This window comes from Oncorhynchus mykiss, chromosome 10, assembly GCF_057628025.1.
Source record: "Oncorhynchus mykiss isolate SJ-2025 chromosome 10, ASM5762802v1, whole genome shotgun sequence".
NCBI lineage: Eukaryota > Metazoa > Chordata > Actinopteri > Salmoniformes > Salmonidae > Oncorhynchus > Oncorhynchus mykiss.
In genome coordinates, this window is record NC_143031.1 from 64,379,189 (window position 1) to 64,395,975 (window position 16,787).

The following is a 16,787-nucleotide window of genomic DNA, read 5'->3' on the forward strand; positions in this document are numbered from 1 at the left end:
CCCTACAGGTTCATGACTGTCATGCCTGCACCATTACTACAAAGAGAACTGCTTGTTACAGCAAATATATTCAGACCCTTTACTTAATACTTTGTTAAAGCACCTATAGCAGCAATTACAGCCTTGAGTCTTCTTTGGTATGATGCTACAGGCATGGCACATCTGTATTTGGGGAGTTTCTCCCATTCCTCTCTGCACATCCTTACAAGCTCTGACAGGTTAGATGGGTAGTGTCTCTGCACAGCTGTTTTCAGGTCTCTAGAGATGTTAGATCTGGTTTAAGTCTGGGCTCTGGCTGGGCCACTCAAGGACATTCAGAGACTTGTTCCAAAGCAAGCCCTTTGCGTCTTCGCTGTGCTTAGGGTTGTTGTCCTGTTGGAAGATGAGCCTATGCCTCAGTCTGAGAACCTGCTCCAGAGCGCTCAGGACTTCATCAAGGATCTCTGTACTTTGCTCCGTTCATCTTTCCCTCAATCCTGACTAGTCTCCCAGTCCCTGCCGCTGAAAAACATCCCCACAGCATGATGCTGCCGCAACCATGCTTCACCGTAGGGATGGTGGCAGGTGTCCTCCAGACGTGATGCTTTGCATTCAGGCCAAAGAGTTCAATCTTGGTTTCATCAGACCAGAGAATCTCATGGTCCAAGAGTCATTAAGTGCGTTCTGGCAAACTCCAAGCGGACTGTTATGTGCCTTTTACTGAAGAGTGGCTTTCGTCTGGTCACTTTACCATAAAGGCCTGATTGGTGGAGCGCTGCAGGTTCTCCCTTCTCCACAGAGGAACTCTGCAGCTCTGTCAGACGCACCATCAGGTTCTTGGTCACCTCCCTGACCAAGGCCCTTTTCCCTCGATTGCTCAGTTTGGCTAGGCAGCCAGCTCTACGAAGTGTCTTTGTAGTTCCAAACTTCTTCCGTTTAATAATGATGGAGGCCACTGTGTTCTTGGGGACCTTCAATGCTGCAGACAGCAGATCTGTGCCTCGACACAATCCTGTCTCGGAGCTCTACGAACAATTCCTTCAACCTCATGGCTTGGTTTTTGCTCTGACGTGCACTGTCAACTGTGGGACCTTATATAGACATGGGTGTGCCTTCCCAAATCATGTCCCATCAATTGAAATTATCAGAGGTGGACTCCAGTCAAGTTGGAGAAACATCTCAAGGATGATCAATGGAAACAGGATGTACCTGAGCTCAATTTCGAGTCTCCATAGCGAAGGGTCTGAATACTTCTATTAATAAGGTATTTTAAATGTTTTTTAAATATAAATGACCAAAAATGTATAACTTGTTTTCACTTCATAATTATGGGGTATTGTGTGTAGATTTAATTTGTTTTTCATTTTATTTAATCCATTTTAGAATAAGGCTATATTGTAACAATGTGGAAAAAGTAAAGTGGTCAGAATACTTTCCAAATGCACTGTATCTCATTTTTAAAAAGGTTTTCTCTAAATAAGCTTTGTTGTACAATTTAATGGTCATATACGCTGGATGTTAAGCAGTCAGAAATAATGTAACTAATTCAGGGCTTGTGAAATTATACCTAAGATAAATATAAGCCTTCCACAACCATAAGACCCACAAATAATATATTGTTTTATCAAAATAGTTGAACCTGCTTTTTTTTGTTGCACTAATCACTGATCTGGCTTTCAAGAGTGTCTATAAAATGTCCCTTATGTTACCAATTTAACCAGAATCATGCATAATGCGCATTCAAGAATGACTAACTTCTTGTGGCAGGCATTATAGAAAATTGACAGCCCTCATACACGGATTTGTCAACTCTCTCACAATTTCTCTGTCAACACCAGAGTGCTGCTGCAGTCTGAGTGTTTTTACCAATCAGATTAACTGAAATCAAGGTATGCTCTCCACATTCCCATGGTATTTATTTATTTAGACACCATCAAAAACTCTTACATAAATGTGGCAGCATATACACCTAAACACTAGCTATCTGACATGCTGTATTCCTTGGAGACGACACAGTTTCTCAGTCTGATCAACTGTAGGCTACTAAAAACCGTAGCTGCATAGTCTAGCCTACTATGCTCCCTGTCGCTCTGGCCAGGGTAAACAAAGTGGTAACGTTGTGTATCTGTAGCCTATTTGTTAGTGAGAAAATGTGAATGGGATCAGATTTGGTTTATATTCAAACTTGGGCTGACTAGGCTACCTAGACTTTTTCAATCAAATTATTAACTGGAATTAATCAAACACAATAGCTGACAGTTGCATAGGGCAGGACTACGCGATTCAAACCTGCATAAAACAAGCGCAGTCTTGTGAGTTTTATTGTCCAACCATGTTTATCCTCTTTTCAAACCATGTATTTTATTACGATCCCCATTTAGCTGTTGCAAAAGCCCATATTAAACCTTTTTACTACAGATGAATCACCCCAGGCTGTATAAAGTCCTGACTTTTACCTGGTTAGGTTACCAGATCAGGAAATACTAAGGGCCCCAGAATTATTTTCCCGGCACAACTCGCTGCTCAATACTATCGGATGAATCCTAGAACATATGCCACATACATATCCCAATTTGCTTACATGAGACTTCCCTATGACATTGTTATCGAATTCAACTCCTTTACCGATAATAATCATCTCTCTTGTGTCAGCCTGCGGATGCAGAGGCTGTAGGTCCTGGAGCATCGTCTTTGGTCAAGCAGGAGAAGACTGAAGGAGAGGAGGACCCACAACACAGCAGAGACATTCAGACTGGAGCAGCGGCTGGAGTGGCGCCCCCTGTAGCCGTGGTGGACCTTGCCACCACGCCCCAGCCCAGGACCCGACCCAGCATCACGGAGGTCATCCTCAAGTCAGAGACAGACACCGAGACACACAGGCTCTTACACACAGGATCTGACCACGGATCAGACCCAGAGAGACTGTTGCTGGGGAGACTGGGCTGTTCTCCTGCTCCTGACTCAAAATATTTACTTTATGAAAACTCGTGCCCAAGGACAGTTCATTCCCATCAAGACTCAAGGGATGCATTAGAGACTGTTAATGATCTGTCTCGTTCTTATACGACAGAGATGGACCCTGGCATCATGCCCTTGGTATTAGAGACACAGACTGATCTGTCTAGAGGGGACTGGAACCCCTACAGTAGTAGAGTATACTCTGAAGGGTGCCTAGATAAGAAAGGGGAGGTTATAGTGATAGATGAAGTGAAAGTGGAAGGCGACGCTCCTCTGACATGTAATGCAGACGAGACTCCTATATGGAAAGGATACTCGCAGGGCAACACCAGTGACTTCTTAGACTGCAGGGATGGGTTAGAGACCAGTCTAAATGTCGCAATCCACTCCCCTTCGCACGAGCTCAGGGATCGGGACCCAGTGTCTACGTCGATGGCACCTTCCGATTCACATGGCCGCGTCTTTTTCGATCAGGTATTTAACTCCAACGACAGGGCTAGAGCCCAGACTCAGGGAGGGGGAGCCACATCAGGCAATAGTAAAGAGAAACGGTTCCTCTGCATGTTCTGTAACAAAGGCTTCAGCTGCCTCCAGAAGGTGGAGATCCACCAGAGGGTCCACACAGGGGAGAATCCCTTCAATTGTACCCAGTGTGAGAAGAGGTTCTCCCGCCAGGACCACCTGAAGAGGCACCAGAGGGTCCACACAGGGGAGAAACCCTTCAGCTGCCCTCAGTGTGAGAAGAGGTTCTCCCAGGCTGGTGACCTGAAGAGGCACCAGAGGGTCCACACAGGTGAGAAACCTTTCAGCTGTACCCAGTGTCACATGCGCTTTGCCCTGGCTGGCAACCTGAAGATGCACCTGAAGGTCCACGAGGGAGAGAGGCCGTTCACCTGTATGCACTGTGGGAAGAAGTTCTCAGAGAGGAGCTACCTAAGGACACACCAGCAGAAAAAACATTCCTCTGTATAACATAGAAAGTAACCATTCTGCTCGATAGCTTCTAAGGTTTAGATTAAAGTCAAAGATGATTTTTTACTGTCAACTGAAAAAATCAACAAATGCATTCGGAATAATGAGAGTAACATATTTCAGTGTTGGATATTCCTGGGTAAAATATTGCATCCAGACATTGTGTGATATACAATGCTTTCAGAAAGTATTCACATTACTTGAATTCCTCCAAATGTTGTTGTGATACAGCCTGAATTTAAAATGGATTACATTTTTTGTCTTTTTACAAATGTAATAATAAATGATAAGCTGAAAAGTATTCAACCCCTTTGTTATGGCAAGCCAAAATAAGTTCAGGAGTAAAAATGTTCTAAACAAGTTGCATGGACTCACTCTGTGTGCAATAGTGTTTAACATGAAATTTGAATGTCTACCTCATCTCTGTACCCCACACATACAATTATCTGTAAGGTCCCTCAGTCGAGCAGTGAATTTCAAACACTGATTCAACCGCAAACACCAGGGAGGTTTTCCAATGCCTCGCAAAGAAGGGCAACTATTGGTAGATGGGTAAAAATAAAAAGCAGATATTGAATATCCCTTTGGGCATGGTGACGTTATTAATTACACTTTGGATGGTGTATCAATACACCCAGTCACTACAAAGATACAGATGTCCTTCCTAACTCAGTTGCCGGAGAGGAAGGAAACCGTTCAGGGATTTCACCAAGAGACAAATGTTGACTTTATTATTATTTTTTTTTACTTTGACCCTTTTTCGTGGTATCCAGTTGTCGCATCACTGCAACTCCCATACGGACTCGGGAGAGGCGAAGGTCGAGAGCAGTGCATCCTCAAACACAACCAACCAAGCCGCGCTGCTTCTTGACACAGTGCTCAATTAACCCGGAAGCCAGCCGCACCAATGTGTCGGAGGAAACGGCATGCACCTGGTGACCGTGTCAGGGTGCACTGCGCACAGGAGTCGCTAGTGCACGATGGGACAAGGACCCCCCCCCCCCCCTAACCCGGACGACGCTGGGCCAATTGTGCACCACCCCATGGGTCTACCGGCTGTGACAGAGCTTGGACTTGGACCCAGAATCCAGAATCTCGGGAGGCCCAATGGTGACTTTAAAACAGTTTAATGGCTGTGATGGAACATTGTAATTACTCCACAATAACCTAATTGACAGAGTGAAAAGAAGGAAGCCTGTACAGAATACAAATCAAAAACATGCATCCTGTTTGCAATAAGGCACTAAAGTAAAACTGCAAAAATAATGTAGCAAAGAAATTAAGTTTGCCCTAAACATAACACTTTGTAATCAAGACAAACACATCACTGAGTACAACTCTTCATATTTTCAAACATGGTGGTGGCTACATCATGTTAGGTGTATGCTTGTCATCGGCAAAAGCTAGGGAGTTTTTTTTAGGATAAAAAGAAGACGAATAGATATAATCGCAGGTGAAATCCTACAGGAAAATCTGGTTGTCTGCTTTCCAACAGACATGGAGACATTCACCTTTCAACAGGACAATAACCTAAAACAAAGGGCCAAATATATAGTGGAGATGCTTACCAAGATGACATTGGATGTTCCTGAGTGGCCGAGTTACAGTTTTGACTTAAATCTACTTGAAAATCTAAGGCAAGACCTGGAAATGGTTGTCTAGCAATGATCAACAACCAATTTGACAGAGCTTGAATAATTGTTTTAAAGAATAATGGGCAAATTTGCACAATCCAGGTGTGGAGAGCTCTTAGAGACTTACCCAGAAAGACTCACAGCTGTAATCGCATGTTTTCACTTTTATTATGGGCTATTGTCTATAGATGGGTGAGGGGAATTATTCATTTTTGAATCCGTTTTGAACTCCAACTGTAACACAACAAAATGTGGAATAAGTCGAGGGGTATGAATACTTTCCGAAGGCACCATATAACACATATATAAGCCTAAAAAGTCTGTTAGATATTGTGTTTGTACTGTGTAGGCTATATCTTTACAAGTGCCAGTTTAATTACTTCCATTCAACTATTGACATTTTTCCCAAGACACTTTTATTGACAGAATGAATGCAGTTTATGAAGTTCATGCAGATTTTTGTTGAGAAATTACATTTTTGTAATTTAGCAGGAGCTCCTATCCAGAGTGACTTACAATTAGTTAATTCATCTTAAAATGGCTGGATTAGAACCACATTGCAGTCGTAGCAAATGCAGTTTCCCTCAAAGTAGTTCTCAGCAAAGTCAGTCCTAGTAGCCAAAGTAAAAAAATATTGGTGGGGGGTTAAATTAAGATATTCTTTGAAGAGGCAGGGTTGCAGATGTTTTTGGAAGTTGAGCAGGGACTATGCTGTCCTAGTTGCAAGGGAAAGCTGGTTCCACAGAACCACAGAAGAGCTTTGATTGGGTTAAACAGAAGCTTGAATGGGCTAAAAAAAACTACATAAAAAAAAAAACATTAGCTGACATGGGCTAATTGATCTGGACATTTTTGACAAGTTATACATCTCTCTATGGTATGCAATGACTAACATGACGAGAGGAACTGATGATGCACTACCCAATTTCGAAATTGCACATTAGTGAGTTCTACTATTACATCATTCAAGAGTAAGTTTAAAGCTGGACTGAGATCGTTAAAACATCAACAACAAAAAATATATATACATTACTGGGAATACAGATATGCATCTGTTGGTCACACACCTTAAAAACAAAATGGATGAGGTGGATGAGAACCAGTCGGTATCTGCTGTGACCGCCATTTGCCTCATGCAGAGCGACACATCGCCTTTGCATAGAGTTGATCAGGCTGTTGATTGTGGCCTGTGGAATGTTGTCCCACTCCTCTTCAATGGCTGTGCGAAGTTGCTGGATATTGGTGGGAACTGGAACACGCTGTCGTACACGTTGATCCAGAGCATTCCAAACAGGGCTAAGTGGATGACATGTCTGGTGAGTATGCAGGCCATGGAAGAACTGAGACATTTTCAGCTTCCAGGAATTGTGTACAGATATAGTAACATGGGGCTGTGCATTATCATGCTGAAACATGAGGTGATGGCGGCGGAAGAATGGCACGACAATGGGCCTCGGGATCTCGTCACGGTGTCTCTGTGTATTCAAATTGCCATGGATAAAATGCAATTGTGTTCATTGTCCGTAGCTTATGCATGCCCACACCATAACCTCACCGCCACCATGGGGCACTCAGTTCACAGCGTTGACATCAGCAAACTGCTCACCCACACGACGCCATACACATAGTCTGTGGTTGTGAGGCCGGTTGGATGTACTGACAAATTCTCTAAAACAACGTTGGAGGTGGCTTATGGTAGAGAAATTAACATTAAATGATCTGGCAATAGCTCTGGTAGATATTCCTGCAGTCAGCATGCCAATTGCACACTCCCTCAACTTGAGACATCTGCGGCATTGTGTTGTGTGACACAACTTCACATTTTAGTGTGGCCTTTTGTCCCCAGCACAAGGTGCACCTGTGTAATGAACATGATGTTTAATCAACTTCTTGAGATGCCATACCTATCCAGTGGATGGATTATCTTGGCATAGGAGAAATGCTCACTATCAGGGATCTAAATCAATTTGTGGCCAACATTTTTGAGAAATTACCTTCTGACAATTTCTGGGATATTTTATTTCAGCTCATGAAACATGGGGCTAATACTTTACAAGTTGTATTTATATATTTTGTTCAGTGTATGCGTATTTGGTGTATTTAAAACGTATTTATGTTTATTAAACTTGACTTTAAATAACTGGTGATGCGAGTTGACTTGCTCTTAGAATGCACGACTTGGACTACTTTGTGACTTGAGACTTCCTTGTGACTCGAATAATAGTGACTTGGTCACACCTCTGGTATATACTCTGAAGGGAGCCTAAATAAGAAAGGGGGGGATCTGGTCAGGGTTTCCTTTTGGCGCCGGACAACGTGGCCAGCAAGATTTTAATTTACCGGACATCCATATGCATTGTGTTCGTAACGCGATCAGGACAGGCAGGTTGAAATGTCAAACAAACTCTGAACTAATTATATTAATTTGGGGACAGGTCGAAAAACATTAAACATTTATGGCAATTTAGCTAGCTAGCTAGCTAGCTTGCTGTTGCTAGCTAATTTGTCCTGGGATATAAACATTGGTTGTTCCTTTACCTGAAATGCACAAGGTCCTCTACTCTGACAATTAATCTACAGATAAAAGGGTAAACAGTTTGTTAATAGTAATCTCTTCTCTTTCAGGCTTTTTCTTTTTTGGACTTTATATGGTGGTTGGCAACCAACTTTAAGGTGCATTACCACAACCAACTGGAGTGTGGTCGTCAGTTCATCTTTCAATCACCCACGTGGGTATATGCTCCTAAACACCAATGAGGAGATGGCACGTGGGTATATGTTCTTAAAAACCAATGAGGAGATGGGAGAGGCCAGACTTGCAGGGTCACAAATAGAACCTATTTCTATTTTAGCGCCTAGCCACGCAGGCACTCGCAAGCAGTTTGGGTTCAATGATTGAATAACATGTATGTGTACATTTATTTTGTAATGCAAGCGGTGTGGTCAGCATGTTAGCCTGTAAAGTTGTAATAAAGTAGAATGATGTTCTTATAACAACATGACAGGTTTATTGAAAGGCAAAACATTGCCCGTTGCGTCTTCATCCCTGATAAAAATCACAAGTGAATATCATTTTTTTTAAATAAAAAAAGATTTAGAAGAACAAGTCGCCTACACAGTAATAAAACTTCAAAATAGAGTATTTGTATAAAATAATTTTCAAATAATCTTGCTTTATAAGCTATTTGTGTGAATATTTAATTAATAAATATCAAAACACAGCTAATTGAATTTAGCCTTGGCATGACCATTTTCATTAGGCCGAATGAATAACAAAACAGTTCTACTGGATGATAATGTTTTTATTTTCATTTTAACTATGGTCATGACTCGTGTCGTGTGATATGTGGCTTATTGATAACAACTCTGTTTCCTACTGTAGGTAGTTGTGTGCCTAGTGATTGCAACATTGGGGCAGCAGGGTAGCCTAGTGGTTAGAGCGTTGGACTAGTAACCGGAAGGTTGCAAGTTCAAATCCCCCGAGCTGTCATTCTGCCCTTGTTAGCCTGTTCCGTCATTGAAAATAAGAATTTGTTCTTTAACTGACTTGCATAGTTAAATAAAGGTAAAAAAAAAAAAAAAGTGTAATTCTCCGATGGGTATTGTTGGCAACGATGTTTCGTTTCCAGGTGCTACTGAAATGCACCAATTGCACATTAATCTACTATAGTCTCAATCCATTCCGAATCTTTATATTATACATGACACAGGGAAGGCATATGTTGATCTTGCTTAGGATCGAGCCTGACGAACACAATAATTGCTTCTAGCCTAATTTTACGTGCGTTTGCGGCAGATCTTGCCCTGCTGAAAGTAAGCTGCTGCTGTTGAGAAGTCAAAACTATCCAACTCCTTGGAGCAGCTTGATCGATGACCTCGTCCCCACAGTTTCCCGTACGTACAGTGTACATTTGGAAAGTATTCAGACCCCTTCCCTTTTTCCACATTTTTGTTGCATTCCACAGGCCACAATCAACAGCCTGATCAACTCTATGCAAAGGAGATGTGTCGCGCTGCATTAGGCAAATGGTGGTCACAGCAGATACCGAATGGTTCTCATCCAAACACCCCTACTTTTTTTTAAGGTATCTGTGACCAACAGATGCAAATCTGTATTCCCAGTCATGTATATGGTGCCTTCGGAAAGTATTCCGACCCCTTCCCTTTTTCCACATTTTGTTGCATTACAGCTTTATTCTAAATATGTAAATAAGGTATCTGTTTTTTTTTTTTTAAGTATTCAGACCCTTTGCTATAAGACTCGAAATTGAGCTCAGATGCATCCTGTTTCCATTGATCATCCTTGAGATGTTTCTACAACTTGATTGAAGTCCACCTGTGGTCAATTCAGTTGATTGGACATGATTTGGAAAGGCACGCATCTGTTTATATAAGGTCCCACGGTTGACAGTGTACGTCAGAGCAAAAACCAAGCCATGATGTCGAAGGAATTGTCCGTAGAGCTCCGAGACAGAATTGTGTTGGCGCAAATCTGGAGAAAGGTAGCAAAATGTCTGCAGCATTGAAGGTCCCCAAGAACACAGTGGCCTCCATCATTTTTAACTGGAAGAAGTTTGGAACCGCCAAGACTCTTCCTAGAGCTGGGCGCCCGGCCAGAGCAATCAGGGGGAGAAGGGCCTTGATCATGAAGGGGACCAAGAACCCGATGGTCACTCTGACAGAGCTCCAGAATTCCTCTGTGGAGATGGGAGAACCTTCCAGAAGGGCAACCATCTTTGCAGCACTTCACCAATGAGGCCTTTATAGTAGAGTGGCCAGACAGAAGCCACTCCTCAGTAAAAGGCACATGACAGCCTGCTTGGAGTTTGCCAAAAGGTACCTAAAGGACTCTCTGGCCTGATGAAACCAAGATTGAACTCTTTGGCCTGAATGCCAAGCATCACCTCTGGAGGAAATCTGGCACCATCTTTACGATGAAGCGTGTTGGTGGCAGCATCATGCTGTGGGCATGTTTTTTAGCGGCAGGGAATGGGAGATTAGTCAGGATTGAGGCAAAGATGAACAAAGCAAAGTGCAGAGCGATCCTTGATGAAAACCTGCTTCAGGGCACTCAGGACCTGAGACTGGGGCAAAGGTTCACCTTCCAATAGGACAACGACCCTAAGCACACAACCAAGACAACGCTGGAGTGGCTTCGGGACAAGTCTCTGAATGTCCTTGAGTGTCCCAGCCAGAGCCCGGACTTGAACCCAATCTAACATCTCTGGAGAGATCTGAAAATAGCTGTGCAGCAACGCTTGAGACCGGACAAAGCTTGAGAGGATCTGCAGAGAAGAATGGGAGAAACCCCCCAAATACAGGTGTGCCAAGCTTGTAGTGTCATACCCAATACGAGTCGATGCTGCAATCGCTAACAAAGGTGCTGTAAACAAAGTACTGAGTAAAGGGTTATGAATACTTATGTAAATGTGATATAAAAAACAGTTTTTTTCTTTCTCATTATGGGGTATTGTGTGGATTGAGGGAAAAATATCTGTAGTCATTTTTAGAATAAGGTTGTAAGGTAAGTTTATTTAGTAAATATTTTCTTAACTCTTATTTTTCTTAACAGTATTGTTGGTTAAGGGCTTGTAAGTAAGCGTTTTACTGTAAGGTCAACACCTTTAGTATTCGACGCATGTGACAAATACAATTTAATTGGATTTGAGGCTGGCACCCTGACGAGGCACCAGAGGGTCTACATGGAGCATTCCTACAGCTGCCCCCAGTTTGAGAAGAGGTTCTCCCGCCAGTACCCGTTGAAGATGCACCTGAAGGTCCACACTGGAGAAAGACTACTCGCCTGTACGCATGCAGAAAGAGGTTCTCAGAGAGGAGATACATTTGGCTACATCAGCAGAAAAAGCACACAGCCCATGCACACTGAGTGTACAAAACATTGGGAACACCTGCTCTTTCAATGCAACTGACCAGGTGAAAGCTATGATCCCTTATTTATGTCACATGTATGTTAAATCCACTTCAATCAGTGTACATGATGGGGAGGAGACGGGCTAAATAAGGATTTTTAAGCCTTGAGACTATAGAGCCCCAAAGTGGAGGTGTCATAATACCCATAAAACCTAGAGGTCAAACAGGGAAATGGTTCCAATTGTTTGTCCACCATTTTCCCCATAGGGGCTTTTAGAATCACTTAAATTAAGGGCTTCCAGTGTAGGCTTCCCCTGGCATGATAGCCATGTACATTTCTCTCAGATAAGGTAACTTTTATCAATATATTCGGCTCTATTTACTCTGATTCGAAAATGCTAATTAGCATCAAAGTAGACATGCAAAACTACAAATCCCTGCAAGCTCCTGCATGTCATCTCTAGCTGATACCATTGCTAACAGGTATTGTGTCAATTTAAAACTTCCAACAGACATTTCACAGAATTGTCCATTTAAAGAACATTTAGCTAACATTGGATAGTTAATCCAGAGATTCTTACGTTTGCAAAATGCATCATACAGGGATGATTTCTGTATTTTGAAAGTTACAAAACTTGATCATTTTGATTGCTGACATGCAAAATATTTTAGGACTATGTCAACAATGGACTAATAAAGCAAATACCAAAATATTATTTTTGGGTGGAGTTTTCCTTTAAGGATAAAGGGATACTTCCGGAGTTCAGCTATGGGGCACTTTATCTACTTCCCCAGCATCAGAGGAACTTGTGGATACCATTTCTATGTCTCTGTTCAGTATGAAGTTAGAGGTAGTTTTGCGAACCAATGCAAATTAGCGTTACCCATAGACCTCCAGTCATTGCGCTATCTGTATCCGCTAGTAGATACCCATAGACTTCCAGTCATCGCTAATGCTAATCTTTAGTGAATATTTATCATACTTTGATCAGATCGTCTAACTATGGGTGCTTTGTATATGGTTCAGTGGCTATTACATTGCTGTTGCGCTTTGATGCAAGCAAGGGCACGCAGTATGTATGATGGTGCCTTTTTAAAACTACACCGGTAGAGGCTTTACAAGTATATTATTGAGAAATACCACTATCCCTTAGACGAGTTAACCTCTACAGGATCGGTGGGTCCTGTAGAGGTTGAGCTAACGTAGGCTAATGTGATTAGCATGAGGTTGTAAGTAACAAGAACATTTCTCTGGACATATCTGATATTGGCAGAAAGCTTAAATTCTTGTTAATCTAACTGCACTGTCCTATTTACAGTAGATTTATTACAGTGAAAGATTACCATGCTATTGTTTGAGGAGAGTGCAGTTATGAACTTAAATGTATTAATAAACCAATTATGCACATTTGGGCATTCTTGATACAAAATGTTGAACAAATGCAATGGTTCATTGGATCTGTCTAAAACTTTGCACATACACTGCTGCCATCTAGTGGCCAAAATCTAAATTGTGCCTGGGCTGGAATAATACATGATGGCTTTTCTCTTGCATTTCAAAGATGATGGTACAAACAAAACAAAACACTTTTTTTTACCAGATGTGTTATATTCTCCTACATTAATTTAACATTTCCACAAACTTCAAAGTGTTTCCTTTCAAATGGTATCACGAATATGCATATCCTTACTTCAGGTCCTGAGCTACAGGCAGTCAGATTTGGGTATCTCATTTTAGGTGAAAATCCTTAAGAGGTTGATAACATGTAGATACTACGCTGGCAGTATTGGAAGACTGCTGGGAATATGAACAATATCAAAAGAGGGAGCCCCTGAGATTCGGAAAGGGGTTTGATGAATATAGACACGGGGACCTTTTTTATAGAGCCCTTTTTTATAGAGCCATCTGTGACAATAGGACATGTGCCACTGTGGTTTTATACAATACCATATGTTGATCTTAGCCTGATTGAAGAAAATAAAGTAATGAATTTGTATATTCAACAGAAATGGTTGTGATTGTTGTATTGCAATGGATAGAGGAGGCGCAACCAAGAGTAGTAATTTGTTTGGACTCTGCATCAGTTTTGTGTAGTTTAAGATCTGGAAAATCAGAACGAGAGGATTAATTTGTAGAAGTAATGACGCTGTTGTTCAGTTTTGTTGCATTCCTACTCATACAGGAGGAGTTAGTTAAAACTATATAGTAGATATAATAGCAAAGAAAGCAGTGAAAAATAATATTGTGGATATACAGGTGCAGTTAATTAGAGAAATGTACATATTGATTAGGGAAAATGGGTTACATTGCTGGCAGAGGCAATGGGATGAATAGTAAGGGAAGACATTTTTTCAAATAAATCTGTATGGGAGGGTCTAAGGCACTGCATCGCTAGCTGGAGCACTAGAGATTCTGGTTCGAGTCCAGGCTCTGTCGCAGCCGGCCGCGACCGTGAGACCCATGGGGTGGCGCACAATTAGCCCAGCGTCGGCCGGGTTAGGTAAGGGTTTGGCCGGCAGGGATGTTCTTGTCCTATCGCGCACTAGCGACTCATGTGCCGGTCCAGGTCCGACACGTTGGTGCGGCTGGCTTCCAGGTTAAGCGATCATTGTGTCAAGAAGCAGTGCAGCTTGTCTGGGTTGTGTTTCGGAGGACGCACGGCTCTTGACCTTCGCCTCTCCCGAGTCCGTACGGGAGTTGCAGTGATGAGACGAGACTGTAACTACCAATTGGATACCATGAAATTGGGGAGAAAAGGGATTCAAGTTAAAAACATATTTTTACAAGAAATAAATCCAGATCTGTATTTGAATATCCATACTAAAATACTGTATACTATATACTTAATGACGATATACTACATACTGTATGTATGCTATTCGTTAATTTTAGAATACTGTAAACGAACTGTCATTTCAGTTGAGTTTACCAGAGCTTTGCCTGTCTACCGGAAGTTGATGTTGTTGCTATTCAACCTCTTGCTAGCTTGTTAGCATAACAAATAACTAGCTAAACATTTTATGATTTTGGGTTGTGTTTGTAAATTCAATCTGGAGTGCCAGAGTGCGGTCAGGGCTTTTGTAAATCCAGAGTGTTGTCAGTTCATAAATTCGGAGCATGATCTGGCCGAGAAGTCGTGTTGATCCGAGCGTTCAACAGTAGTCAAGCACCCAAGTTAACTAGCTAATGTTGGCTAGCTACTTCCAGAAACAAATGAAACAGAGAACACCTCACTCTCACTCATCAGTAATTCTGCTTGAAATCGGAGTAGATAGCCAGAATGAACAATGTCGATTGAAACGAATATACCACTTAGCTAAGAACAATGTGAATAATCAAGTCAATAAACGTTGGGTAGTTAGATAGCAGATAGTTAATAATACTGCCTGGCAAGTTCAATGTATTAGTAGCCAACTAACGTTAGGTACCTAGCTGACATACCGGTTACTGTAATTCTATGCGGTGTGTAAGAATAGTGTAGCTAACATAACCTGTAACGTAACTTATTTGAAAAGTCATTACATTGAATTGCTCAATTTATATTTTTCGCCATTTTCTTCAAATCTGAAAACCATGTGAAGCCACGCCCATTTTCGAAAAAAAATGCATTATCGGCCCTAAAAGCACGGAAAAAGTGTCCACCTCGTATTTTGTCAAATTTAGTATATCATCCGATAACTTTTTGCATAGAAACTATATCCACACTATTACCAAAAAGCATACTATATACTCAATTCACGTCACAAATAGTACGGTTAGTATGAGTATTCGAACACAGCTCAGGTTTAGTGAAGAGAATAATTGGAGGACGGTCTCACACTCCAGTACAGTAGGTGGCGGTGTATGCACCTTTCAGTTGGTTGCGTCAATACAAATGTAAATAAGTAATAAGCGGAAGTGAGTAGTGATCAAGAACAATTTCCACGTTAGCGTTTTTATTTTTTAGACATTTATTAACACCCTGAAACTCAATGCGATTCATTTTAACTGCAAAACAACACGTACTTAACTCGGGTAGTCTTTAATTCGCGTTTGGAGACGGGACTTGGTTGATGTTTTCTAGTTAACGCCAGCTAGCTGCTAACGATACTAGTAAACAATGGCTAACGATATGGTTTTTCACACTCAAATAGCCTCCATCATGGAGGTGCTAGCGAATGCAGCCGTGGCAGAGATCTGTAAACTCGTAGACGACGACTATGCAGTGTTTCGTTTGGAAATGTCTCAAAGCCAGAAAGAAAACAGGGGATTGCGCAGGAAACTACAGCTACTGGAACTGAAGGTGTCACGGGAGCGCGCAGAGAGGACAATACGCGAGCGCGTCCTCACCAGTCGTCCCAGTAGTGTCAAGATCCTCGACCGATACAGAGGAATGGCAAGAGGTACTTTTTTGGAGAAGGCTGAGGTGCCTGTTGTTCGGTTATTTTCTGGGCATGTTGTTCAGATGTGTTACCCAGAATTGGGTCTTAGTCAGTTTTTGGATAGTATACAATACTTACCCTGATTATTAAGCTATCTTTTAATATTTTATTTATTTGACCTTAAATTGACCTGCTTGGTTAAAAGAAAGAAAAAATATTATTGCAGACACAATGGCCATTTTTCAGAATACCCATTATTGCGTTCTAGATAGTATAGTGTTAGAGGTCAAAATGAAACTGTCTCTGGTGTTATACTTTGTATTCCATGTTATTGAGAAGCTTCTCAGGAATACAGAACACTTTATTTCATGAGGTTAGGAGTTGTCATTGCTAGAATGTCGTATTTTCCAAGTAATCGAAAAAGGTCAATTCCTAGTCCAGGGGTTTCAATTAAGGCCTAGACAACCAGGTGTGGGGAATTCCTTACTAACCCGTAGCACTCACGCCCGTAGCACTCACGTCCGTAGCCATGAAGTGCTTTGAAAGTCTGGTAATGGCTCACATCAACACCATTATCCCAGAAACCCAAGACCCACTCCAATTTGCATACCGCCAAAATAGATCCACAGATGATGAAATCTCTATTGCACTCCACACTGCCCTTTCACACCTGGACAAAAGGAACACCTATGTGAGAATGCTGTTCATTGACTACAGCTCAGCGTTCAACACCATAGTACCCTCAAAGCTCATCACCAAGCTAAGGATCCTGGGACTAAACACCTCCCTCTGGATCCTGGACTTCCTGACAGGCTGCCCCCAGGTGGTGAGGGTAGGTAGCAACACATCTGCCACGCTGAGCCTCAACACTGGAGCTCCCCAGGGATGTTCACCCACGACTGCATGGCCAGGCACGACTCCAACACCATCATTAAGTTTGCTGACGACACAACAGTGGTAGGCCTGATCACCGACAACGATGAGACAGCCCATAGGGAGGAGGTCAGAGAC

At 42.1% G+C, this 16,787-nt stretch overlaps 1 protein-coding gene across 3 annotated transcripts in view; it reads left to right on the plus strand.

The window, feature by feature from the left end:
- Nucleotides 1-16,787, plus strand: part of LOC110534636 (uncharacterized) — a 40,113-nt gene that overhangs the window by 6,524 nt on the left and 16,802 nt on the right. For 2 of the 3 annotated variants that reach the window (XM_090187430.1, XM_090187431.1), the window contains exon 1: nt 12,940-15,797. In XM_090187430.1, the coding sequence (XP_090043556.1) occupies nt 15,515-15,797 (283 nt within the window). In that variant the 5' untranslated portion in view covers nt 12,940-15,514. Of the gene's footprint in view, nt 1-2,631; nt 2,821-12,939; nt 15,798-16,787 lie in introns of those variants that run through there. The other variant, XM_090187432.1, reaches the window with a different exon arrangement.